We start from the raw sequence: 25,705 nt of genomic DNA, 5'->3' as shown, positions 1-25,705 counted from the left end.
GAAATAAAAAAGCAAATATTATTTATTTAGTTTATTGTTACGAAATTATTTGGCAGTGTTGGATAACAAGGCACACAATTAATGAATCACATTGTCTGTCATAAGCCTTAAACTAAGTAAAAAATTAGCACCGTCGACATAAGATATAAAAACTTAAAAAGTACTTATAAAAGAAGCTTCTACTTTCCGATTATAAAAATAAAATCTAGTTCTATTCACATCTTTTACAAAAATCTCCAAACAAAATAGAGAAGTACAACTAATAGGATCCGTGTTTGAACACAAAATATCCTTCAAAAGGACGAGTTAACAGCGAGCATTATTACTATACAAAATTAATTTATACACATAATTACAAAAATTAAGTAACTGTTATGGCACACTTAGATCACGTGGTATTGGTGGGTTGCACTGTATTGTACCCAGGTCTACGATGCCTTTGCCTTTGTCTTAAGCGTCTTCTTCGAGTGTCATCCAAGTTTCTGAATTGAACATTTCCTTGTGGATTCGGGTAACCATAGGTCCCAGGAGGAACATATTGTGGTCTCCACGGTTGAACTGGAGGTCTTCTATTAATTTCGCTTGGAGGTACAGCATTACTCCTGACATTGTAGCGTCTTCTTGTGCAAACAGCACATCTGCTGATTCTCGTAGTAAGAGATCCGGCTTTCAAAGTTTCCGAGCGTGGTTTTTGGAATTGCGCGTAATCTTCAATGGTCGCCAGCCAGTACGATAAAACTGTGGTAAAGTAGTTGCAGCGGCCATGGCCATGACATTCTATGAAAGGTTTAGGGCGGAACTCCTCCAAGCAGGAACCGGGAGAAACGAGGGATTGACCGGAGCCTTCTGCACCGGCATCCACGTGCTAAAATTTAAATTTGAGAAGTTGTGGCAAAGTCAATGAATAATATTACCATTAAGAAACTGTAGCCAATCCAGAGTTCCTCCCATCCGTTAGGACACTGTGGAATGGTAGTAGATTGACTGTGGACGGCAATGAGTCTTGTTGGTGCCTCACAAACGGAACATCTAAAATATTTTTATGGACTCAAGAAAACAACTCATGTTGTATCTTACCTTGATATGTAACGTCCCGCTTCGGGTGCAGGAATGGGCGTCATCATCGCAGGCATAGGCTCTGTAGTCGACAACCAATAACTGTACGCATTATTTTGAGCATAATCGCAAACATCGTTCAAATTACAGAACAAATAAGGCATTGTGTTGAATTTCCTTAAGCAACTAGCGGGACTTCCAAGATCTTGTCCTAACGCTTTACCATTAGATAAAATATGTAAGAAGGAGAAACCGTCCCATAACTTCACAGTATTGGCGGGACAAACGGGAATAAGTTCAGATTGTGAATGTCTCGTGAATAAGAATCCTTTGCTTTTGGGGATGGGTGGTGGAGGCCCTGGTTCTCCTCTTAATCCAGCAGCCCCTCTGCGTCCTTGCAAACCAGGAAGTCCTGATATACCAGGTGTACCAGCCATACCTTTCGGACCTTCGAAACCAGGTAGACCGGGTGATCCGGCGTCACCTGACAGGCCTTTGCGTCCTGAGAGTCCTGGAAATCCTTCTCCTCCTGGTAGTCCTTGTAGACCAGGAAGTCCGTCATAACCTGAGTCACCAGCATCACCTAATTGTCCCGCAATGGCACCAGCGTACCAGTCGCCTCTTGCGCCTTTTTGTCCTGGTGCTCCTGGCAGTCCGTCAATTCCTGGGAAACCTTCATCACCAGGAAAACCGCGGACTCCTGGTTTTCCCGCAATTCCTGGTAAACCTGGTAGGCCAGATTCACCACGTTCGCCTTTGGTTCCGTTATAACCTGGTGCTCCTCGGTAACCGGGTTCTCCTACTTCACCCTTGAAACTGTATGCGGCTATTCCGTAGTCACCTGCCATGCCTTTGGGTCCTGGAGCACCTGGTCTACCTGGAATTCCAGCTCGACCTTCAAAACCGGGCGATCCTGGTAAGCCCGGAAAACCGACATTTCCTGGTTCACCTTTCGGTCCTCCGAAACTGAGCCCCGGGATACCCGGAATACCGGCAGGTCCGTCGTTTCCATATTCTCCAGGAGCTCCTTTCTGTCCAGATCTTCCTGCAAAACCAGGACCTCCTGGAAAACCAGCTCTTCCTTCATCACCGCGCTGAGGATTTTGGCCAGGCAAACCGGGTGCTCCCGGTGCACCACTATCCCCTGGCATGCCTCTGAAGCCAGGAATTCCTGAATCTCCTCTCAAGCCTGGTAATCCGGATTCTCCAGTAGGTCCTTTTAGACCAGGGGGTCCATAGAATCCATCTTCACCTCGCACGCCTTTGTTGCCAAACAGACCGTTTATTCCTTGGTCGCCATAGTCTCCTTTCTCACCCACACCGTACGGTGCTAATCCCGGTAAACCTTGGTTACCTTTGGGTCCGGCACTTCCAGGAGGCCCTGACATGCCTGGAGTACCAATTTCTCCAGGCATTCCAGGCCGACCCATTCGTCCTGGTTCTCCTTCCATGCCGTGCTCACCCTTGCGACCAGGATAACCTGGACTTCCTGAGTCGCCGTGTTCTCCTTTAGTTCCATTTACTCCGTTGTAACCTGGAGTTCCAGGTGCTCCACGAATTCCTTGATCTCCGGGCTCACCCCTCAATCCATCAAATCCTGGTTCTCCACCTTCACCTTTTAAACCGGGCTCACCATCGCGTCCGGGATATCCAGGTTGTCCACTATCACCCTTAATTCCAGGGAATCCAAACATGTCAAATCCACGATCACCACGTTCTCCGGGTGTACCTGGTAGGCCTGGTGCTCCATCAAAACCTGGTGGTCCGTCATAGCCAGATTCACCAATTTCTCCTTTAGGACCACTTATTGCGGAGTCACCCTTTTCACCTGGACGCCCAGGATAACCGTTGTCTCCTCTTGGTCCTGGTCCACCTGGAGTTCCTCCCTCTCCCGGAAATCCTTGGCCGCCTCTATTGCCTCTATCCCCTTTAAGACCTCTGGGTCCGATCAACCCCTCAGGACCTGGAGGTCCTCGCAAGCCAGGAAAACCAATGTCACCTCGTTCACCTTGCAATCCTTGAACTCCTGGCAATCCCGCTCTTCCATTATGGCCAGGAAAACCATCAACTCCCTGGTTTCCAGGTAAGCCACGTCTTCCAAACCCTCCAGGCTCACCTTTCACACCATCATAACCGAGTCCACCAGGGAAACCCATTTCTCCCTTTTGACCAAGATCCCCAAATCTCCCGGGTAATCCTGGAAGCCCTGGACTTCCAGGTCTTCCTGGATATCCAGGAAGAGCTACACCTTGCATTCCTTTAACTCCTTGTTGTCCTGTAAGGCCCGAAAATCCTGGGGCTCCTTTAGGTCCTCGATAACCCTTTATACCAGGAATTCCTGGAATTCCAGGATATCCATCAGGTCCAAAGCTCCCAGGTTCGCCTTTTTGTCCCGCGGGTCCAAAAGCTCCAATTTCTCCATTCAAAATACGCTGTCCAGGTTCGCCACGATCACCTTTAATGCCAGGAAATCCAGGCATTCCGTCTAAACCAGGAATGCCGTGTTCACCGGGTGTTCCTCGAAAACCTTGATCTCCAGGTATCCCAGGATAGCCTTTGAACCCTTCTGGACCTGCTAAACTTAACCCTTGAGGACCTGGGTTTCCTGGGAGACCAGGCCAACCCATGTCACCCCTCGGTCCTGGTAGACCGGGCAGACCATCATCGCCTGAAAATAAAAAATAAATATCATACTTATAGGTAAAGGGGATATATGTATTTACCCCTATCTCCTGGTTCGCCATCTCGACCTCTGTCCCCTGTTTGATTTTTTATTTCACCCAATGCATCTCCAGGGAATCCTTGTAATCCTGGAGAGCCCTTTTCGCCCTTGACTCCCCTGTAAAATAAAAAATATTTTCTTTTGTTACAAATTCGATTATATTTCATCGCACTTACGGAGATCCAGGTAGTCCAGAATCCCCACGAACCCATTCCTTGGGTATATCAGTAGGTTCACCTTTTTGTCCAGGATAACCATCAATTCCCGGTAACCCATCTCTACCGGGTCGACCGTCGTTTCCAAAACTTCCTCTCTCTCCTTTTGGACCACGAAATCCGAGTGCTCCTGGAAGTCCCACAGGACCAGGGATTCCATCAGGTCCCATTAAACCGGGCCATCCGACATCTCCAAAATCACCCGGTTCAGGCTTCGTTTGATTTTCGCCGGGATATATCAATATTCCCTTTTGACCTTTAGCACCAGGTATTCCCTGAATTCCTGGTGTTCCTGGAGTACCTTCAAGTCCTTGTTCACCTTCTTTGCCTTCCAGTCCTGGAGGACCACGTGGACCTCGAGGTCCAGTAAGTCCTAGGTATCCAATAGGTCCTGGTCGACCATTTCGAGCAGCGTCACCATGTTCGCCTTTTTGTCCAGGGAAACCTACAAATACATTATTTATGTTAACAACATTTTATTTTTAATTTTTCATTTTCACCTGGTCTACAAACCCCACAGTCATCTCCTCTTTTTCCTTTGAGACCAGGAAAACCATCAAATCCATGTAATCCAGCATCACCAGGCAATCCTGGTAGTCCACGAGGACCAGGCTCTCCACGAGGTCCCTTTATAGGAAAACCCACACCAGGATAACCTTTCGGTCCCGGATATCCAGTATCTCCACGTTCTCCTCTAGTTCCTTTAAATCCCGGAATTCCTGGATAGCCGGGTTCACCAGGTGGTCCAATGACGTTTTCTCCGGTAAATCCTTTCTCTCCCAATGTACCAATAGACCCCGGTGTACCTGGTTGCCCCGTATTTCCAGGTCTTCCGGGTAAACCGTCTGGACCTCTTTCTCCTTTTATGGAAGTACCCTTAATTCCAGGCAAGCCAGGATGTCCATGTGGTCCGGGAGGTCCAGGTGGGCCAATAGGACCTGCTTGACCGGGCCGACCTGGAATACCACTCATTCCTCTTTCTCCAACAGGACCTTCTGGCCCTTGTATTCCCATAGGTCCTCCAATAATTTCACCCAAGAAAGGATCGTATAGTCCAGGAGCCCCTGATGGACCTTGTAAACCTGGAATTCCTGAATTGCCATCTTCTCCGCGTTCGCCCTTGTCGCCGTCAAAACCAGGAGTTCCTTCAAAACCCGGTGCACCTTTATCGCCTTTTTCTCCAGCAGATCCTGCTGGTCCAACTCTTCCTTGCTTTCCTTCAAGTCCGTCACCACCTTGTTCTCCTTTGTAACCCCTTTCACCTTTCCTTCCGGAAAGGCCCTAAACATTGTATTAAATAAGTGAGAAAAGTTTTTCTGAAATTTAACATACCGGGAATCCTCTTTCTCCTGTATAACCTTTAGGACCTCTGGGTCCTAAAATTCCTTTCATACCCTTAAAACCAGGATGTCCTTTCAGATCGTATCTAGGAGGCTGTGGTTCGTGTGGTTGAGGATCTGGATTTTCTCCCGGTAGTCCCATGTCTCCAAGTTCTCCTTGATCTCCGTAAGGACCAGCATCCCCTCGTGTGGAATCACCCGTGTCTCCCAAAGGACCCCAAAATCCTTGTTCTCCAACGATACCCTAAATAAGTGGATCAATATAAAAAAAGAAGTCTTGCCGGAAAACCTACAGGAAATCCAGGAGATCCTTGAAATCCAGGCGGTCCTGGAGGACCTCTAAAACCGGGAAGACCTGGAGCTCCATCGAAAGCACTGTCTCCACGATCTCCTTTCGTCCCTATAGAATTACCACCTCCAATACCAGGTTCTCCGCGAGGTCCTTGATTCCCTAATGGTCCAGGTAAACCTCTCGGACCCGGAAGACCAGAAACGCCTTGGGCACCTTGAGTACCGTCAGTACCATTGCAACCATCTAACCCCTCAGGACCCCTAGGTCCGGCTTCTCCAGAGTATCCCTTAAAAATAATTGGTTGTAACAGTAAGGAGTGAAATGTGGGAAATTACTTACAGGGCGTCCTTCAACTCCTGGAAGGCCACGTTGTCCGTCGTCACCCTACAAAATTAACCGTAGCGTTGGGAGAATAATATAATTAAATAATTACTCTGGAGCCTCTTTCACCAGGACTTCCGAATTCTCCAGTTGCTCCTTTTTCACCTTTGGGACCTTCAGGACCAGGAGGACCTATGTCACCATAGTCCCCTGGTTGCGCAGGTCGACCTATACTTCCTGGGCTTCCAGCTCTACCTTTTAGTCCGGCACAGTTACAAGTGTAAGCGTTAGTGCAACCTTTGCATGACTGTAATAAAAAAAAATTAATTGGTACTAAATTCCGAACTTTTCAATCTCGATAACAGGCAATTTTGCAGACTAAATATTTCAATATTCTTTCAATCAATCTGTGGGGTGATTTGAACTCTTGGTTCAAAGTAATTTCCGATATAAATGGTCTTTTATGGGTGCTGTAAATAAACAGTAGGTCCACAAATAACTGCAGATAAGCGAAATGCAAAAATGCTGACTGCTGAGCTTTCTAGGATCAAAAATCCATCAGGATTGAGGTCATTCTGAATCGATTTAAAAAACTTAAAAAAGTCAATTTGGTCAGACAAATTCATGAATCACACTGTATACTATAATAGGAGTAAGTATATAGGATGTTAAATCAAATTCATCGAAGCTTTCTAAAGACTGATAAATTCTGAAAAATTTTAACCACAAAACCAATTTTGCTGAAATTTTGCAAGAAATATTTGATGTCTCCAAATTTCTAATTCTGGCTAATCTCGGGACCTCGCATTTTTAATCAATGAACGGGTCAACCAAATTCATGTCATCACTGCTTATCAAAAAGATGGCACTAACTGGATGTCGTAATCTTCATGGGTCACTTCAATTCCGCGCTCTAATTATTATGAAACGACCAAAATACACCAACGATAAGTCGTCGCTACTTTCGGAAATACAGTTCCATTCAAATCGAAAATAGCGCGTCCTTGACTCCGAGTCAAAAGCTGATTGACTTGGTTTTCAAAAAAGTCATTTTCACACGACCATCTGTTAAAGTGCGGAAAGTGCGTAGGTGAACCATAAATGACCTTCGAACGGAAGCAAAAATAGCACAAACCGATTACGCGAGAATAGTAAAAAAAGAAATATTGCAGCTGGAGGAAAATCGAATTTTTGGACATGGGTGAACGCCCCATTGTGGGCTTTATCGGATCGTAATTACCTAGAGAGTGGGCGAAATCAGTGCGGAATAAGCAAAGTATGCGTAACACTTTATTCGTTTACATTTCCGGGACCGTAAAAGATGTAAATAAATCATGAGGCATCGATATTTCTAGCGCACGGTATGAGGATTGAACAATAGTTCTTAATGCCATTGATAAAACGGCAATAAGGTCAAAGACTCGGATCGAATTCGTCGCGGATGCTCCATGTAAATATTTATAACAGCGACGAAACCGAAAGTGTTAATTGATAGATACAAGATAAGAAAATTCTGCTGATCTTGAAATAGTGCTGTTGGCTGCTTTTCTCATAACAAATATTTCCCGAGTTATGAAACGCGTAATCTAAACAATACGCACACATGTTACAAAAATCAGAAATAGCCATCATAAAACTCGAGCCGCAAGATTTTTTCCTTGATGCAGGAATCGTCGTCGGTGATAACCTCCCCCAAAATTGAGCGACCTTAGAACTATGACCACGGCCAAAAAGTTTGATAGTGATGGCGCTTCTTCGACCTCCAAGAAGTTCGTTACAAAACGCCGGTTATGTCATTACATCGCATTTCCAGCGATGATGACGGTACGTCTGCAGCCTGCAGGATTTCGTATTTTATTAAATGTCACACGGTATGATTTCATATGCACTTGCTCGAGCCAGCGCCGTATTTGGTAATGAGGTCACAATTTATTATTGAGATTAAAGCAATTATCGGCTCAACTGCAAGATCATTTTGACTGTTTTGCATACGATATTCTAAAATTATCGTCGCCCCGAATGAGTAATTCGCGAAGTGATTGATTCCTTATGAAAGTTGCTCCTTATGGAGTCGTCAGATTTGGGTTGCGTTTCTTAATTCAAGAGGTCCTGAAATGGAAAAGAGGACCGAAAAAGAACGAAAACTGTTTGCAGATGTCACTGAGAATGGAAGTCATTTAGACTGTTTGATCGAAGAGTCGTTATCTAAAGACAAGAATCTTCGAATGACAAGTGAGTTGCTCAATTGCTCACGATGGAAATGAAGTCAGGTGATTTGAATAAATTCATGGCGGAACAAAAGCTCTTTATTTTATTAACGGCGTATTTAAATTCTCTGTTTTTGTTAATGGGTTATTAAAACTTATTTTGAATATGGAAGTGCGATTCTGTATTTTTATAGAGGTGTTAAAAGATTTGTTCGATAAAAGCCACGCGAGGTCAATTTTATACTTCTTCCAGGTATCGAAATAAAGTCTCATTTCTAAAACGGACCATCATCTCGACATATTTTCTATTTTACGATAAAATATGGTCAGGAATCTTTTAATATCTTCGTAATTTTCAGCAACTTTCATGTTTCTTAAAGCTCTTAAGAATAAATGAGTTTTCTTTACGTCATTTTTCCTACAGAGAATTTAGCGATTTACAAAAGAGCAATTTTAGAAATTAGCAGAATTTGAAAGGGATAAGTTAGATACCTGTAATGAATACATGTCAGTTTTGATTAATAGATGGCTCTACCAGCAACTGAGCAACTCTACAAGTTTTTTAGTAATCGCAAAATATAATGATAAAAAACAAAGTTATAATATAATATCTGCTAATTTGCACTAAAAAATTACAAAAACAAGTTTATTAGTGATGCTTTCACAATTTGGTGACAATTTGACAAATAAAACAGTTCTTGTTTGACATTCCGCAGGAATTGCAGGAGGATAAAAAAACAGCATTATGTAACTCGCTTTGCTGAACGACCAATCACAGAGCCGCCTTTTAAACTTGGTACCTAGAAAAAATTCTCTACAGGAAAATATTTTCTGCGGTTTTTTATTCCGGAGTTGAACTTATCGAAGTTTTCTTATTCAGTGTACTGTTATTTGGGCAGTTCAAGCACTTTGCCAAAAATCTACTAAATGAAATTCAACTTTAAAGAGAAGAAACAGATGTAAAACAAGAATCATTTTACCATTTTACGAACTTAAAGTATAATAAATAAAAAAAATTAAACTAGTACTTATGACTGATAAAATTATGTATTATTATGCTAATGAAGACAATAGAGGAGTAGTAATACAGCTGTTCTCTTTGCCTTTGAAAACAATGCAACAATCGCTATCTTTGTAGTATTATTCACTTTTATTACGTTGTCTCTTATCTGCCTTCTGCTTTACTCAAACGATCCAACAACAAAACTTGAATGACAATTATCGGCACGCGGATGAATCGTAATCTCATTTCTGGGAACAAAACTGCACAGATAACACTTCCGGTTACAATAACCTCGAAAGATGCAGGAAAATGACACATTTCAAAAAGATATGGACCAGACCAATTTCGCACACGCACGGCTATTTATAACAATCACTTTCCATGCAATCAGATAATCTAATTTCTTGTTGTAATTATCCTCCAGATGTTCCCAAGTTCTATTTATAGGAATTACAAGTTATCGTAATTAATTGCGTACAATTGCGATCCTTTTGTTGGTGTCGCCGATAACCAAACGTCCTCAGAATTTCTCTTTATCAAGCGTTTATCGCCACAAACCCGAGGCAAGGTTGCTTTTCGTTCCCTTCAGAACAAATTTACACAACGCATACCTGTACAAGGTGGAGCGCCACCGGGATCCGCGCGTGGACCGCCACTTTTCAAATTGGAGCGCGTGCCGCTCTAATGACACATCCGGGGAGAGTTAAATTTCTTCAGGAGTCATCGCATGGAGAATGTGCGAGATGGGACATTTTCCATGATGCAATCCGAGATGGTGGAGCCTGTTAACTTGATGAGTTTGGTGGCACATTTCACTCAATTAATTCTAACCTCTTCAATTGCGTAGAATTAGAACGACAGCCCCCGAAATTAATATTAAGTACCTTGAGCGGACCATCAATTAAAATCCAGATGCAAGCACGATAATCTGATGGGACGTCGATTTTAGAATTACCTTCTTTTTGGCCATGATGCAACGCATTTCGTGTCGGCGAAGATTTCTTCTTGTTGCAGTCTGGTCCATGGATCATTGTCGTTTTTTTCGGCTCATCCTCGAACTGGTTTCAAGAGGATTCGCCAGATGAACTTTTCCCGTTCTTTCATTGACACAGGAATTTTTTAATTTGGGGCCGTAATGGAGAGAGCGACCATTCACGTGTGACGTAATTAAGCCAATGCTCCAATCAAAAATTATGCACGCTTTGTGTGTCGGAAACTTAGACGAAGACTTTGTCCTGGACGCAAATCGAGAGCTTTCAGTAAAATCGTTGGTGGTCTGTAAGTTCGATGGAATTTTCTTCTTGTTTTGGAAGATGTTAAGTGTGAAATGACGCTTTCAAACAGTTTTAATTAGATTTTCGGAAGCTGTTGCTGTACATGATGAAGTGTCAAGTAAACAAATTTACAAGAAGTTGAGGAGAATCGCCTGGTTTTTCTCAGTTCTTAAACTTGGATAAACATGTGATAACCTGATAACATGTTAACTGTAATTATTTTGATATGAAGACCTTGAAGATTCGTTCGAAGCCACTTCCGCCCATTGTAAAAATTAAATGATTATAAATTGTTGAATAAATTTGGCACTATCAATTCATTGGTTTTATGACATCATTCGTTAAAGAGTAATAAGTTTGTTGATAAAGTGCAATTTTGTGGTCATAGTTCCACGAAGACAAACTGCATATTTAAATATAAACCACAATAAAAACATGTCGCAAAGTTTTTATAAATACGCTATTGTGAATTTAATATTTGATTAGACATTCGACGAAATTTATTTTCGAGGTACTTATACTTACATGAGTTTCCTTTTTAAAAATCTATTTCCTCATAAGTAAAGGGTCATAAACTTCGGCCTAGAACTGAAGCCAAATCTCGAGTGTTTATGAATTGTTTCAGATTTTTCGAACTGCCAATTTGCGAGCAATCGTAAAAAAACAAAATTGAGTAAACTTCCTAAAAATAGAAAACTAATCCAAACATCAAAAGCTCGAATTACGTTAGCAGATTTTTTCTAATTATTTCTTCTAGTGCACACGGCTTTTCTTCTTCAGATAAAAATTCCACTCCCAAGAACGAGTTTAATCGCTTTTCTGTTCAGTTGATAACTAAATTTGAGAATCCTCCAGATGTTGGTCCACCAACGCGTTTATTGTCTGTGCATTTAGCACCTTTGAACTCGTTCCTTTTTGCGAAACGTTGAATAAAAACCGATTTAGCACCAATTTGCTAACAAACTTTCAAATGGCCCACCTGAAACCTGAACACTTGTCCTAAATAAACCTGTCAAGTGGTTTAATCTTCCTGATTAGAAGAACACAGGTTACCTACGCCGATGTCTAAATTAGCGGCATCTAAAGACACTCTCAACTTGTCGTGGATTCAGATCTGTGGGTGGTACCATAAGAAATCCGATACGATTGTGAAATAATGAGGCCATATAGAGGGAAACAAGAGAATCTATAGTTTACAGCGCAAGAAGATCGTAAAGTCTTGTGCATGACCAGTTAATATTAATAACAGATAGGTACAATACAGGTCTCAGCGTGGAGGGTGATTTCACACGGGAATAGATAGTTATTTATGGAGGAGAAGTGGGTAAGAAGGGCTGATTTATTGTGTTTTAGAAGAGTAATTATAATTGGAATACACTTTGTAGATAAATAATAATTTTGAGGTGGAGATGTCTTCTTGTTGAAACACACAAGTTCTCATTTGCGTGTGAAGCCAAGTTTATGACTTCTGAACAATAAATCGCTATTTGCATCATAAATTTCTATGATTTATTTTCAAATATCCTTACGTGTCGCGAATTCAATATGAAGATTAGCAACCCTGCGGTTTCTACTGTTACGTCTCCAATTATTCAGGTCATAAAGTTTAATACCCAAAGTCTCATCAGCAGACACTCATAAAACAATGCAAAGAAGTAGTGACATAATAGCATGCTCACGCCTTTGTTCCCAACTCCCATTGAATAATTAGCCGAAAAATTCTTATCTTTGTCACTTTGGTCCCGTCCTCGACATACCGTCAAATCCCGATAAAATTTGCGCATCATTCGCCACTTCCGCACTTGTGCGATAATAAAGGAAACCAGTCCAAATAAAGATGGTAAGTGGTACATCTCTCGCCGCCGCCGCCAGGGAAATTGTGTTAGTCACGTGGCCGCTGAAACAATGTGGAACGAAGATAGCGTGGGCGGTGCCCGTAGGAAGTACGATAGTCCTACACCCACAGGAATCCAGGAGTGCATCACCGGATCAACTTACGTCCGACTTTGTCTTGCCGAAGATCGGAATCGGAAGATTGACGCTTGGTTATGATTAGATTTATTATCCGACGCGACGGGATTTTAATAAAGATTATCACGCTGATTTACTGCGGGGGCAAGGAACTTCGGGGGCAGACGCTCCGTTAGTGTGCCGTGATTGAGACCCATTGCTGCAGGGAGCGGCAGCAAATTATTAAAAATTAATTGAAGTTGTGTTATGGACACCATTAAATTCGAACCATTTGAAAGGAATACTAACTTTCAACAGTTATAAAGAAAGACTTGAAAAGAAAAATATCAAAACGGGTCGCTAGAGATGAAGAACTAGCTACGTGTGGTCCTTCAATTTCAATTCAAACGTCATTCAAAGTATGAATGTTGGAATGAGAGCTCATAAATTGCCGAGTTATCTATTAGCTAAAGTTAATATTCCTATTAAAATTAATAACATCTATAGTTAACAAGGCAGACAAATACAGTTGCAATGATAAGCTCATTTTGCGTTGTAAATCTCAAAATTAAAATCCGGCCTATTTAACGATCAGACTTAAAGACAACGCTTTCTTAAATAAAAAACCAAGAAAATCCTGCAGCTGCAGGACGTTTTCTTCTCATTTAACATTAACGTTATCACTTAAAATACGACCAATTACAACCCAACCTACTTCTACTTCTTCCTCCATAAAGTACGATTTTTGAAACTTATTTCGCCTTTTTTCCCACCTCGACCCCGATCACACCTCCGATAAAAAACCCGATTAAACGTTTAGGTGAATTATATTCTGAGCGTTCGCAATGTTGCAATAAAACTAATTATTTTCACTCTTATTTATTCGCCCAGAGCCGGTTCTTTCGGAGCTCGAACTTGCATGAGAACAGATGTTGTCCCCGCATGCAAATAATTAAATTTTGGCAAATTAAGCGAAACCGCACGATTTCTGCTCATCACGGCGGAGAAAATGACCTCTTGGGGGGGTCGCACGCATTGCAATAATTCAACCAGAACGAAATGTCATGTTGGGATTAAATGGGTTGCAGGAACAAGAATTGCGCTCGGGATTGTTGCAGGATTGCGTCAGAAGATAACAGTAATCTGGTGGAGTAATTGGATTTTTGATTCGGAGAAATGGGAGGCAACAATAGCTGATGGGACTTTCTCTGCTTTGTGAGAAGATAAAAGCAAGGTCAAGACCATGCAAGAGACAAAATGAAAAAGGGACGAATAATAAATCACGAGCGTAATTATGATTCAGGTGATGTCAACAAATAAAAATCTAAATGGAGATCAAATGTAATTCAGAAATAGCTCCAAAGCTTTCTACTTGTCATCTTCAAATCTTTCAAAGCTCATTTTCTATCGAGATTTTATGCAGATTCGGCGTCCAATAGGTCAGAATTTCATTGTTAAAAATGTCACACCTAAATAAACACAGTTTCCCAAAAGCCCATAAAATGAAAATGCAGCCAGGTGGTACACGTTACGCAAGACCCCAAAACCCGATCGATCTGCATATCGCGCCTTCCAAGAACTCAGTCGCGACGTCATCACTTCTTACCGTTTCTTCTTACATTTGAAGAAAGCACGACGTAGCACTTTCAGACTCTAAAATGTGCAGAAATAGCTTTTCATGAATGGGGGATTTCAATGGGTTATGCTAATGGGGAGCTACCCGGACCAGATGGTCGTCGGAAAGAACGTCTGCACTTGTCGACAGACTTGACCTGCTAGGTATGCACTACCTGCTAGAGACTTCGACGGCAGAGCAAGACACGAGTCGAAAAAAGCAAACCTTCTAATGCAAATATTGCTAAATTGGTTAACATGTGTTAGAAAAAACAAACAGTACCATTATTATCAAGCCTAAAAAAGAAACGTGGGGGCCGTAATGGTGTCATACTTCGTAGGCGGTTGGTTAAATACAAGGTGACAATAAATTTTGAAAATTGTACGTAAACAATTCAGTGGTCGCTTCACTCGGATGCGGGTATAATTTATATTTGTTAATTCGACAATTAGACGCGACGCCAGTGACTTAATCTAAGAACTATTCCCAAAATCCCAGATGAGACCCTGAAGAGAAACGATCGTGGCCATAATGGGCAAAGCCGCATTTGCAACAGATCGTTATAAATGCGCTAGTTCTGTATTCATAATTCATAAAGGTTGTTCACCCTGGGACGATTAACCCAGTTTTGAAAAAAATGAGAGGATTATGGAGGGCGTTAATGAGACGGATTCGAGCTTCTTAGCGTCGAGCTATTTTTGGCTAACAATTGGATGACATCAGGTTTTGAAATTTCATTTAGTCTCCTGCTAGGATGTCATGCTTTCTGATGTTTATGGTTTTCGATGTCTAGTTCCTGCATATGGACATGAACGAGTTCAAAAGGAAGTGTAATGTTGATCATATGACGCACATTCCTGCTGGAAAAACTGCAAGTTTTCATTTACGCGAGTGTCGTTGACTGAGATTGGTTATTCTGATGATTCCTGCACTTGCCAGGGTACGGAAACTTTCAGCTAAAAATTATGGAATAGAATTCTACAATTTTCAGACCGATCAATTTAAATGATAAACTGTTAAATATTTATTTTAATAAATTTATAGAACAGTAATCTGAGTTTTATATTCAAGTGGCGTCTGAGCTTCCAATTTTGTATTTAGATTATGTATTATGATTAGCTATCTGATCTACAACAAAACGAACTGCTTCGTTAACAATCATGTATGCGAATATTTACATAATATTAATATTAATTATAAATCAGAATTAAAAATTAATGAGACTCAAAAGAACACTCTAATTTCTCTAAATTTTCAACTTAATGTAAACCGAAAGACTGTCTGGAATTGTAAAACTTAAAACTGGCATTCCTGAGTAAATAAACAAGTAATGCCATTAATTAGTAAAATAAATAACATAATTCGAAAGTAAACCGTCAGAATCGCAGAACGCTCTTTTAATTTTATCTGTTGCATCGACTGTGCAGTTGCATTTCCTTTTAATTTCAGAATTTTCTTGCAATTATCCGACTAGCTGCCTGAACTAAATATCCGCATTCATTTAACTAATGACAGCTTCTAAAAGAAGTTATCTAAACACACTTGTGTCAACAACAAAAATGTCGAGCAATTAAACCGCAGCAAATAATAGTTATTTATATCAGTATGTAATTGTATTTTCCGACCTCGTAAACTAACTTGCGCTTCTGATCTTAATATGTGTTTATTTTGTTTCTGTGTTGAACGTGCCGAAGTGGCACTTTTGAGAATAATAAACCTTGTATCTGTAGTTATGATGTCATTCTTCATTCTATTCCCGAGAGTGGCATAACTTTTAATTGTCTTCAATTTGTTAATACCTAAAAATAGTTCCAAATAAAATATTCCAGCAACCTAATATCGCTTCCGACAGGAACCGTTGGTTAAAAATTTCTGCGTTACCAGAAATTGCGCAGATAAAGAGGCGAAAGTTCACCGATACGACAATTGACAACATTTAGTTTCCTTGACGTGTGTTGAAACGATCGATAAAAATTATGTCATCGTAGTTGATTGAGAATGAAAGCAAAGTGCATTGATTAGCTCCATTCACGCGTCCACATTTGCTTCATGTAATTTTATAGCGATTTCTCGGAATAAATGATATAATCGGTTGATGACAATAACTAATTAATTTTGTTGAAGCTACGCCACTGGCTGACAACTCCATCCGATTAGATCTGTGGTAGCAGCGCTTATAAGCCCCTACAATAATGCCCTTGTAACAAGGGTCTTTTCAGATAATAATCTCTCTTCAGGCGTGAAAATCCATGTTCGTGTCGGAGAGTAAATAAAGAAATTTACCTTGAGAGGAATCTCGACGCTGTAAATCCATGTGTTGATTGAAAAGAAAAAGACCTCGCGCACCACCCACTAGTCGATAGGAAGGAACAAATTTTAATTATTGGATGGGATAATGAACCCGTACTGGAAATAACTTGTGTAACTTTTTTATTTAATTAAGTAATCCAAGTTAGGTCAATAAATCTGGAACCTGTTCCATTGAAACCTGCCCACGATGGTACATTACGATGTGCGAATCGGCGGAATCAGGGAATTTCACCCATGAATTGTGTGGGAATGGGTGTTCGCGCAGTTTTGATTTATTTACGAGCAAATTTTAGCAACCTCCACGGAGAACAAAAAAAAAAGGAGAACGGGTTTGTAGATGATCTTGTATTTGGAAAATGTAACCTTTTCAAATATTCAGAGGCCCGTGGTTTGCAAAAAAAATAGAAAGAATAGAAAAACTACTTCAACAGACGAGACGGTGTAATTGGAAATCCTATAAATTTGATTTCACAGTTTTATTAGCCGTAAAGTTTATCATGTTTACTAATATTGACATCGACATTAAAGCTCTATTTGTCACTGAATCGTAATATTTAATAATTTATGTTGTCTATAATTTACTATCTTGGCAACAATGTCTGTGGACTCGATGTTGGTTCTGGAAAAGTAGATATTGTTGACTTCGCAACGAGTAAAAGCCCAATTCAACAAAACAAACATTGACTTAAAAAAAGCAAAAAATGTACATATTTATACAGGGTGCGGCAACACTTGTGTCCACCCCTAAAATCGTCTTTAATTTTAAAGATAAAATTTTGAAAATTTGCATACGCTTATAGTTGACCAGGCTCTAGAAGCTGACACAAAAATTTGTTTTGATATCACGGTTTCTTTGGCGCCGCGACGCCTAAAAAGTTTAATTTTTAGCGATTTTTGGGTTTTTGCGGTAATATTAGCGAATTCAATTTTTTTTCAACATAACTGTAATACAAATATTTGAGTTCTTATTTTAAATCTACTTTAAAATTTGCGAAAAAAAAAGCTGTTTTATCAAGTTAGTTTTCAACATTTTGACGGTGCAGTGACAAACTACGTTTACACCAAAATTTCACAAGTCACTTCATTCTCTCATATGAAGGTGAATTTTGATTAGCACGTTCTGGACACTAGAAATCGTTAATTAACATCGACAAAGCGACAATTTCGCCAAGTAAGACTTTTGTTACAATCTAAAACGAACCAAAGAATAGATGTCATTTGTGACACAAGATGTTGACAGATGGGTGTAAACGTAGTTCCCAATTTTGACGTAATAAAATTGGAAACTAACTTGATTAAACAGCATTTTTTCCTCAAATTTTGAATACAATTTACATTAAATCTAAAATGTCAACTGAGATATTTTTAACACATTTATATTGAAAAAAATTTAAATTAGAGGTTCATTTCATAAAACTTCACAATTAGCTAAAAAATACACTTTTAAGGCGTCGCGACGCCAAAACTATAAGTGATAAAAAATAAATTTTTGCGTCGGCTTCTAGAGCTTTGTCAACATGAGTGTATGCAAATTTTCAAAATTTTATCTTTAAAATTAAAGACGATTTTGGGAGTGGACACAAGTGTTGCCGAACCCTTGTGTATAGAATAGAAGAAAGTTTGTTTAAAAAAAAGAAATAAAAATGCATGAAAAAAGCGGCATTAGGAAGATTTAGAGCCCACAAAAAAGTAATCAAAAATTCCAAAAACTGGAAAAAAACAAAATTAGACCACCAAAGTAAAAAACAATAAACAATAACTTTTGTATGAATAAAATAAAAAAAAAAACATTCAGAAAACAAATAAATAATATAAACCTATTAATTAGTGAGTAATTTTTTTACTTATTCTTCAGCTGGGGCTACATATAACTTTTCATCCTTCTATACCACTTCAGTCAAACTTCTGGGGTGCGATCTCGTTTCTCGATCGAAGTGATAAATTATCACTTGCGATAAATGTAATTGCGTAGCATTTAAACTTTTGTTTGCATTTGTTCTTTGTATATAAGCTTATTAAATGCTCAAAAGTTTACAATTACCTTAATTTTAAGAACATGTAACTCAGAATTACGATTTTGAACTTCTATTTTGACATAAATTTCGAGGTTATGTCTCAAAAATTTCACTTCATTCAGAGCTGGCGAGAAAATATCACTCCATGAACACTTGATTTCCTGACAGAATCAAGAAATGTAACAGAAATGTAGCATCTCAACCAATCAGAAAACGAGATTTTATTGGTTTCGAGTTTTTTTCGATACAGAAATAAAATCGCACCCGAGATCTTCCTTAAGAAAATTATTAATAATTGCTAATTTTTATTATCTGAGTAATCGTGTTTAATTCCTGTTTATGTTTGTAAAGATCGGCATTACAAATAGTTAAAATTTTCACAGAGTTTTGAAAATTTGCAATTCCTTCGTACACTTAGAAAATTTATTTTCGAATTATGTCTTTTTTCCGTTCTTGTTTATAATTTATAGGAGTAGTTTCTAACTTCTTATTGTTCTTTTATGTTTTAGAACGATTTTCCCGTTTGTTGAATTCTTTTCCATAAAACTGTTTTCACATATCTGGAAATGCAGCAATATTTTAGTCTGCTTGTTTAAAGTTTCCCAAGCGAACCATAAAATTAATGTTTCATCAACTAGTTTGTATTTTTGAAAGAACGTTTAATTTTATTCTTCCTGATTTAGTATCAATTACTTTTTTCCAACTGTTATTTTTAGTTAAAAATTCTATAATAGTTCATAAGGCAAATTTTTAGGCACGAATCCAAGGTTATAAAACGAGCGGCAAAGCCGCGAGTTTTATAATGGATGAGTGCCTAAATGGCCTTATGAACGAGGTTTTTATATTATTTTTCTTAATTTGTTCTTGTAACAGAGCTATTTTTGCTATTTTCGCATTCGTTTTCAGTGCTAGAATATCCATTTCGATACGGAATGTTAGAATAGCTTTGTTTCCATAGCAACTTGGGAATGTTTAAAATACAAATTAGGAAAAAATACTAATCACCTAATTTGGAAAATAGCCAATACTATTCGCCGAATTTTTGATTTGTATATTTTGAATATTAGTAATTTCAGGTGTATTTTTAAGAAGTCTAGACGTTATGTTTATAAATTTCAGTGTTAATGTTAAAAAGTTATATTCTTTCCGACAAACTCTTTTACAATTTGTAAATTAACAGATCTTCCAATATTCAAGTATTCATAAACAAATTATCTCTATTGGCTAATTGTTTTGTTTAAACAAAATTTCCTGTTGCTAAATTAGGCAAACACATGTAAAATTCTTTTAAAACCTTTAAAGAGCACTTATAACTCGTTGCCGGTAAGTCTGCGTTAAGTCACAATGCTCTAAAAATAAAATAACTTTTATAAGTTTAGATAACATACATACATAATAAAAATATCTTTATAATGCTTCATTTTGTCGTAATTCGTTACAAGTAAACAGTTCCGGCACCACGCAGTCTTAAATTGTCGTTATTTTTAGCATCAACCTTCCAGATTACATGCACCAAAATCTGCTTTCCATATTACAAAAATGACAAATTCGTCTACCATGACCCGCCCATGCACCGCCCACGCCACTGTCCCCATTCTCCAAAAGTCTGTGCTCAATCTGTCCCAGCCTAAACAACCCAAGAATGTTTAGAAGTGATGCACTTCATATTTTCAGGGACCCCTAATGCCCATCTAATTGTTCGCCTGCCATCAAACAGTGATTCATTGTATAAAGTCGGAAATAAATCAAAATAAATCATCCATTTTAATTAAATTAAACATGTCGTTACAGGGAAATTTAGCTCGACAAGGCTGTTCGCCGATAGGAATTTAATACGGCCCATTTGTAAAAAGGAGCCGTCAAAGGCGGTATAACGAGTGATTGTCGTTGACCGCCGAAGAGTTCTTATCGCTGATGGAGTGCGCTGGAAAATAGAGGGTTTCAAATGAGCCCATCAATTATGGTATTAAAAGAATTAGGAAAAAAAATGATAATATCAAAATGTCCGAAGCTACGTGTTTATATCATTTTTAATTAACACGAGAGTGGTAATAAGTTCTTTGCACTTCTTAATCGACAACTAAACAAACAGAAACTGATGAAAACCGTTTAAATATACAAAACTTACATAACCAAGGATGCTGGGAAGTTAATTTGGTGGTTACTCGCGATTTTTCCGCTTTGTCGGATCGAGATTTATTATCCTTCTGTGGTCCTCTTAAATGTTTTACGATCACTTTTACCATTCATGGAGATAATAAAAATTGAGCTGAATGAACTCTGCTCTGTGAAAAAGAGATAGAAAGAATTATAGTGGTAGGAATGTTCTTGTGTTTTATCACTGCCAAGGCAAATCTGGAATCTGCGTTTCTTGCTATTGGAAGGTTGGGAGGATGGTAATGAGAGAAAATTAATCATCGGTGAAATATTAGTTAAAGAGTACCTATAACAGGGTTTGGAATTTATGGGATATGCGATAGTCTGGAGATTGCTAAATTGGTTACAACCGAATGGTGAAACCTGCGTTCTGATTTGCACGGAAAATTTTGAAAGCGTATTCTTTATTTTGCGTGTTTTGCATGTCTGATAGTTATCTCAACACTTGTAGTTAGTTTACAGTTTATTCAAATGTATGCACATGCCTATAAGGAATCGATACAAAATGTATAGACTATTATAAATTTTCTTCGAGCAAGTTGTTAATAGAAAGATCGGATAACTTAACTTACAATTCAGGAGGCAGCTAAAATTTGGTTAACACCATCCAAAAACTGGAATTTCTAAAAATAGTTTTAAAAATTTAAAGAATCTAAACATGTTGACATTTTGAGTAATAAGTAGCCAATAATAAATTAAATATCTAACAATTCAAATTTCATTGAAAGTTGTAAGCCAGCAAATGTATTTTAAAACGTTTATCGTTTTCATATGCTAAAGTGTAATAATAGTTATTTATATTACTAGAAATGTAAGTACGCCTTGCTTATTTTCTACGAAGGCTAACAGACTTAAATCTTGCCAATTCTCAAAATACAATGGGATAAAAGAACACCTGAGCTGCTATGAATTGAACACTTATAAATTAAAAGAAAGTAACTAACCAGCAGCGGTTTGAACCCATTTCTCCTACATTACAGTCTTTGGTTTCAAAAAACAGCGAATATAAATCTCAGTGTAGGATGAGCAGTCGTGAAACCTCTTTCCAAGAAAATAAAGCTGGTTAACACAATATTGCGTGGTAAGACTATAAATCCTCTTCGCAAAACCGTCAATGCTAAGCTGGAAGATTCAACTTCTCGTAAAATAACCTTTGAACATTTTCCTACAAGTTCCGGTGTCAATGGTAACTGAATAGCAACTAATGATGTTCTTACATCTCTCGTATTTATCACAGATGTTACGAAAGCAATCGGTGTGTTAAATGAGATAAGTTGGTACCATTTTCAATTAATCCTGTATAAAGTTGAACTGTAAATATGGAAACCAGGAAAAGTTGTATTAACTTCTAAGAAGAAATAAGTTATATCTATTAAATACGCGGTCCTAATAAGGAATCGTGCTCTATATCAAAGAAGATAAATATTTGAGATCAGTATCTTTTAGACTAAGAACTTGATTCTCGCGTTGCAATTTTATAAGTGCTTTGTCTTGTCAAACCGATTAGAACCATATCTGAGAAGTTTCGAAGATACGACTTAATTTGATTAGTTCTCAAGCTGATGTGTACATTTCTAGTTACAGTTGGTTTAGGTTGCAAATGTCCTCTCAAGGTAACAAATTTGAAAATTTTCATCGTGTAATTCGTTCCTGTTGCAAAATGTTGCAATGATGGTGTTACAGTCGGTTTAGGTTGCAAGTGTAATCTAACAAATGTCAAATTCTGGGGGGACAATGATGATTTCCAAAGTTAATTCATCAATATTCCAACCTTAAATAAAGAAATAACTGTCAAACCTAAACCGACTGTAAGATGAAGATCGTGTTAATTAGATAAAAGTTTGAAGATGACTCTTAAAAAAACATTAATTCTACTCATTTTCCAAGAGGAAACACTGATAAACGGTTAATTCGACGATATTTTTAGATCAAACGGAACAACCAACAAAAGAAATGTGACTGTTTGGTATCTAACTTTGACCACTTTGTTTACACAACATTTACGGTTCGTTTCCATTCTTCCAAAAGTTTATCACTAAACGCATTTCCAATTAAATCTCACTTACATAAATTTTATTAATAGAACCCTAATTTGTGTCAGAATTCCGATAAAAGCCGTGGACGGAAGCGATTGCAGTTCCCTTTCCCGAAATATCGATTCCAATAACATTCTTCCACTTTTAACGTAATTCTAAATTCGAGCAAGTAAGTCGGTCAAGTCAGTTCTTGGTCTAAAGAGGTCCTAAAAATTTTGAACATGTCGAGCAAAAGTTTAAATCAACCAAGAAATTCTTCGTACTCGCTGCGCTCTCCACTGAAAAAACTAACAAGAAAATATGTTTATCGCCCAGAACATGTGGTTATGTCATGTGTAAACAAACAGATGACAAAAAAGAATGTGAAATTATGTCATCACACGTGACCGATGACGTCAGGTGGCAAAGCCACAAAAAATAATCCAGATTGCAACGTTAAATCATTGCCGAAAAAAAGACACAAGGCATTATGTTTCAGACTTTATGACCGCTGTTTAAACTGTAATTGGGTCAGCTTGTTCACACACATGTTCCTTGCCTCTAATAAATCTATAAATATGTGTCGCATAAACAAAAGAATCACCACAGGAAATAGGATGGTGCGATTTTCCGGAGTGTGCGAATTCGTAATAACACTCAATAGGTCGCGAATCTGGCGGTTTTCGCGGCTGGATCACCCACGAAGGACTTGGAGTGCGCTGCACCCTAATCCTAACAATTTAGTTTTTCAATCCTCAGATTACTTAACGTTATTTGTTTGGAATTCTCAGTTTCATTCAAAAAGGAAAGTGTAGTGTAAACGCTCGCTGAAACAACAAATACGGCGTGTTATTACACTCGTCCAAAGCAAATATTTCGGACCTATTTCGCCGCCTTGCACTGAGATTTTTAATGAAGCCTGTAACTGTCAGCGATGATTTTGTAGTAATTGAGAAAAACCTGAGTAGTGGCTTCATGGTGAACATTGTAAAGCAAACACTGACTAGCTTTTAGTTTGTTGACTCAAACAAGGTTATTGAGTCGTTGAACGGTCTAGAAATGCAGAGACGACTTCCAAATTAATTGACAGATACGGGGGGATGCTCCACGTGCCCAACTAATTATGTCGCAATTTTGTTTAATTTCAAAGTATTTTTAAATCAATGGCTCCCACCTCTGACTGTAAATAGATGTTTATGCATTGTAGTGCTCCCGGAAGATTTACAACACCAATTTTGCTTTTTATAGTTTGTCTGTAATTTCGTTCCGAAAAAAAAACATGTTAAACGCCTCACGTGTCTTTTTTACGTTATTAAACTCGTTCTTTTTGATCTTTGGCGCAGCGAACACACCTGAGAACCGAAAAGAAATTATTACCAGTTCCATATTTGCTGCGTAATCTCAATGCGGCTTTGTAGTTGAAATTTAGATAGTCACGCTTCAATTTCATTCAGCCACAAATCGCAAAAGTCACATTAACGGGTCACAGAACTTATCGTTCACACACGGTAATATGAGCCCTTAGAAGAAAGTTTGACAGATCATCAATCAGAAGAAAAATGGACTCCCGAACAGACTCTTCCGGTCTCGGGAGTGGAGTTAACAATCCTTGTGCGGTACAAGAATCCTCAAGTTGGAAATAAAACCCGACTTTACGAGCTTTTAATAACACGATCCGAATAAATTATTTTCACATTAAAGGATTAATGGTGAAAAGGCGCCCGCCTGAAACTCTTGTTTTTATTGGGACTTTTTCAATTTTTTCGCGTGGGTGAAGGTGTTAATTTGTCGTTTGCGCAACACTTTTGGAAACGTCTCCCGGAAATAGATCCCGTACCTAATCTCCACTTCTGTAATTGCAATAATCGCAGGCGATTTATGAGCGGCTCCACCACGAAAACGTGCCGCTGCTGGTGGCTGTGATATAATGCGGTCTGCTCTCTCTGAGTTTATACACAACAATTTACTTAATAAGTTTTAATTTGGTTTAATGATAGTGCATGTGTGGTCGGAAATTGACCGAGAAACTGTTTTGCGAAAAGACGCAATGAAGTAATTATTTTTTCGGGAGATTGAATATGGCCAAGTTCGGCGTAATTGGCGACGGAAGACGGCCTGATTGCGGCCAGTTTTTATATCCTAAAGTAAAACATGAGAAAAAGTAGAAATGCATAATCAAAATATTTTTAAGACGTGTAAATTAATCACGATTATTTTAATCTTCAATTATTATTAGAGCACCCTCATTTAAAAAACCAAATTCCTGGAAATGGGAACTAAATGCTCAAAAATCAGCTGCACCTGAAGAATCCATAAGAAGCTAGCCGAATAATGCAAATGAGAAAATATTCAACTGTGTTGCAAATTCCACAGTTTCTACTTGGTCCTGAGAAAATATTATTTTTTTAATTACGATAACCGGTAGCTGAAGATAAATAATTTTCAACTTCAATTTGCTACAATAACTAATCTGGTGCTGTTACATCTAAACAGCTGATGTTGACAGCTAGATGACCGCTTATCAAACTAAGACATCCGGTCAAAGAAACCCAAGATGCGCTTGACCACGCTCGTTTTAAAAACTATTCATAAATTTGTCGTTGCTTTAAACTATTAAAAGAATTTCGCTGGCTTTAAAAACCGCAAAATGTCAACTCTACTGAAAACCAGGAAATTCCGTGAATCGTACTTGCACTTATTCTAGCAATTTTTATCACCGCGATAAGCAAAAAGAACGCATTATCCAATCATTTAAAAATGAACTTTCCGGCAAAATTAACGAATGCGCGAATCCGAATCTAGATGGCGCTCCTCGATCAGAGTCCGCACGATTTCGCATCTGAGTCACCTGCAAAAGCTCAGAATTTCAGGCGAGCTTTCGCCGCATTCGCCGGTTCTGAAACCGTTAGCTCTCATTCCTGCATGTTAAAATTGGTTGTTAACTCTAAAGCTAAATGACACATGTTGACACATCAATTAAAGCTCGGTCAACCGGTGGAGAATTTTTCGAAAAAAAAAATCAAAAAAGACTTACCGAAGACTGGCCGCTGTGCACTAGGACGCAGACGACGAGAAAACCGAGGGCTAACGCCCGGCAACAGCCCGAGCGCAGCGTCATCGCCTACTGCTCCATGTTCTGTACCATCTGAAGCTGCTTGACTTACCCCCACCATACTGACTTAAGGCATTCCGACGACGATTGCGGAGGAAAGA

At 38.8% G+C, this 25,705-nt stretch overlaps 1 protein-coding gene across 1 annotated transcript; it reads right to left on the bottom strand.

Moving 5' to 3' along the window:
* Positions 1-16: 16 nt before the first annotated feature.
* On the bottom strand, positions 17-25,662 carry LOC148173991 (uncharacterized). The gene is made up of 11 exons (XM_088037671.1): positions 25,527-25,662; positions 6,059-6,253; positions 5,965-6,009; positions 5,627-5,911; positions 5,326-5,577; positions 4,494-5,274; positions 3,955-4,438; positions 3,780-3,895; positions 1,078-3,724; positions 915-1,029; positions 17-865 (listed from the first exon to the last, which is right to left on the bottom strand). The coding sequence occupies exons 1-11, from the start codon at positions 25,608-25,610 to the stop codon at positions 389-391; spliced, it is 5,481 nt and encodes a 1,826-aa protein (XP_087893797.1). The 5' UTR covers positions 25,611-25,662; the 3' UTR covers positions 17-388.
* Between the last annotated feature and the right edge of the window lie 43 nt (positions 25,663-25,705).

The sequence above is a fragment of the Gnatocerus cornutus genome, chromosome 5 (assembly GCF_029298725.1).
Source record: "Gnatocerus cornutus isolate USDA-ARS CGAHR chromosome 5, icGnaCorn1.1, whole genome shotgun sequence".
NCBI lineage: Eukaryota > Metazoa > Arthropoda > Insecta > Coleoptera > Tenebrionidae > Gnatocerus > Gnatocerus cornutus.
The sequence above is the reverse complement of the archived record's forward strand: the minus strand, read 5'-3'. Positions and strand labels throughout refer to the sequence as shown.

What these genes read in the sequence shown, in the direction of transcription:
- LOC148173991 (XM_088037671.1), bottom strand. Translation starts at nt 25,610, where the DNA reads ATGACGCTGCGCTCGGGCTGTTGCCGGGCGTTAGCCCTCGGTTTTCTC. An exon ending in CAGGAGTTGAAGGACGCCCT is followed by an intron (nt 5,912 to 5,964) that starts GTAAGTAATTTC and finishes ATTATTTTTAAG; the next exon opens with GGATACTCTGGAGAAGCCGG. An exon ending in GCGGGACGTTACATATCAAG is followed by an intron (nt 1,030 to 1,077) that starts GTAAGATACAAC and finishes AAAATATTTTAG; the next exon opens with ATGTTCCGTTTGTGAGGCAC.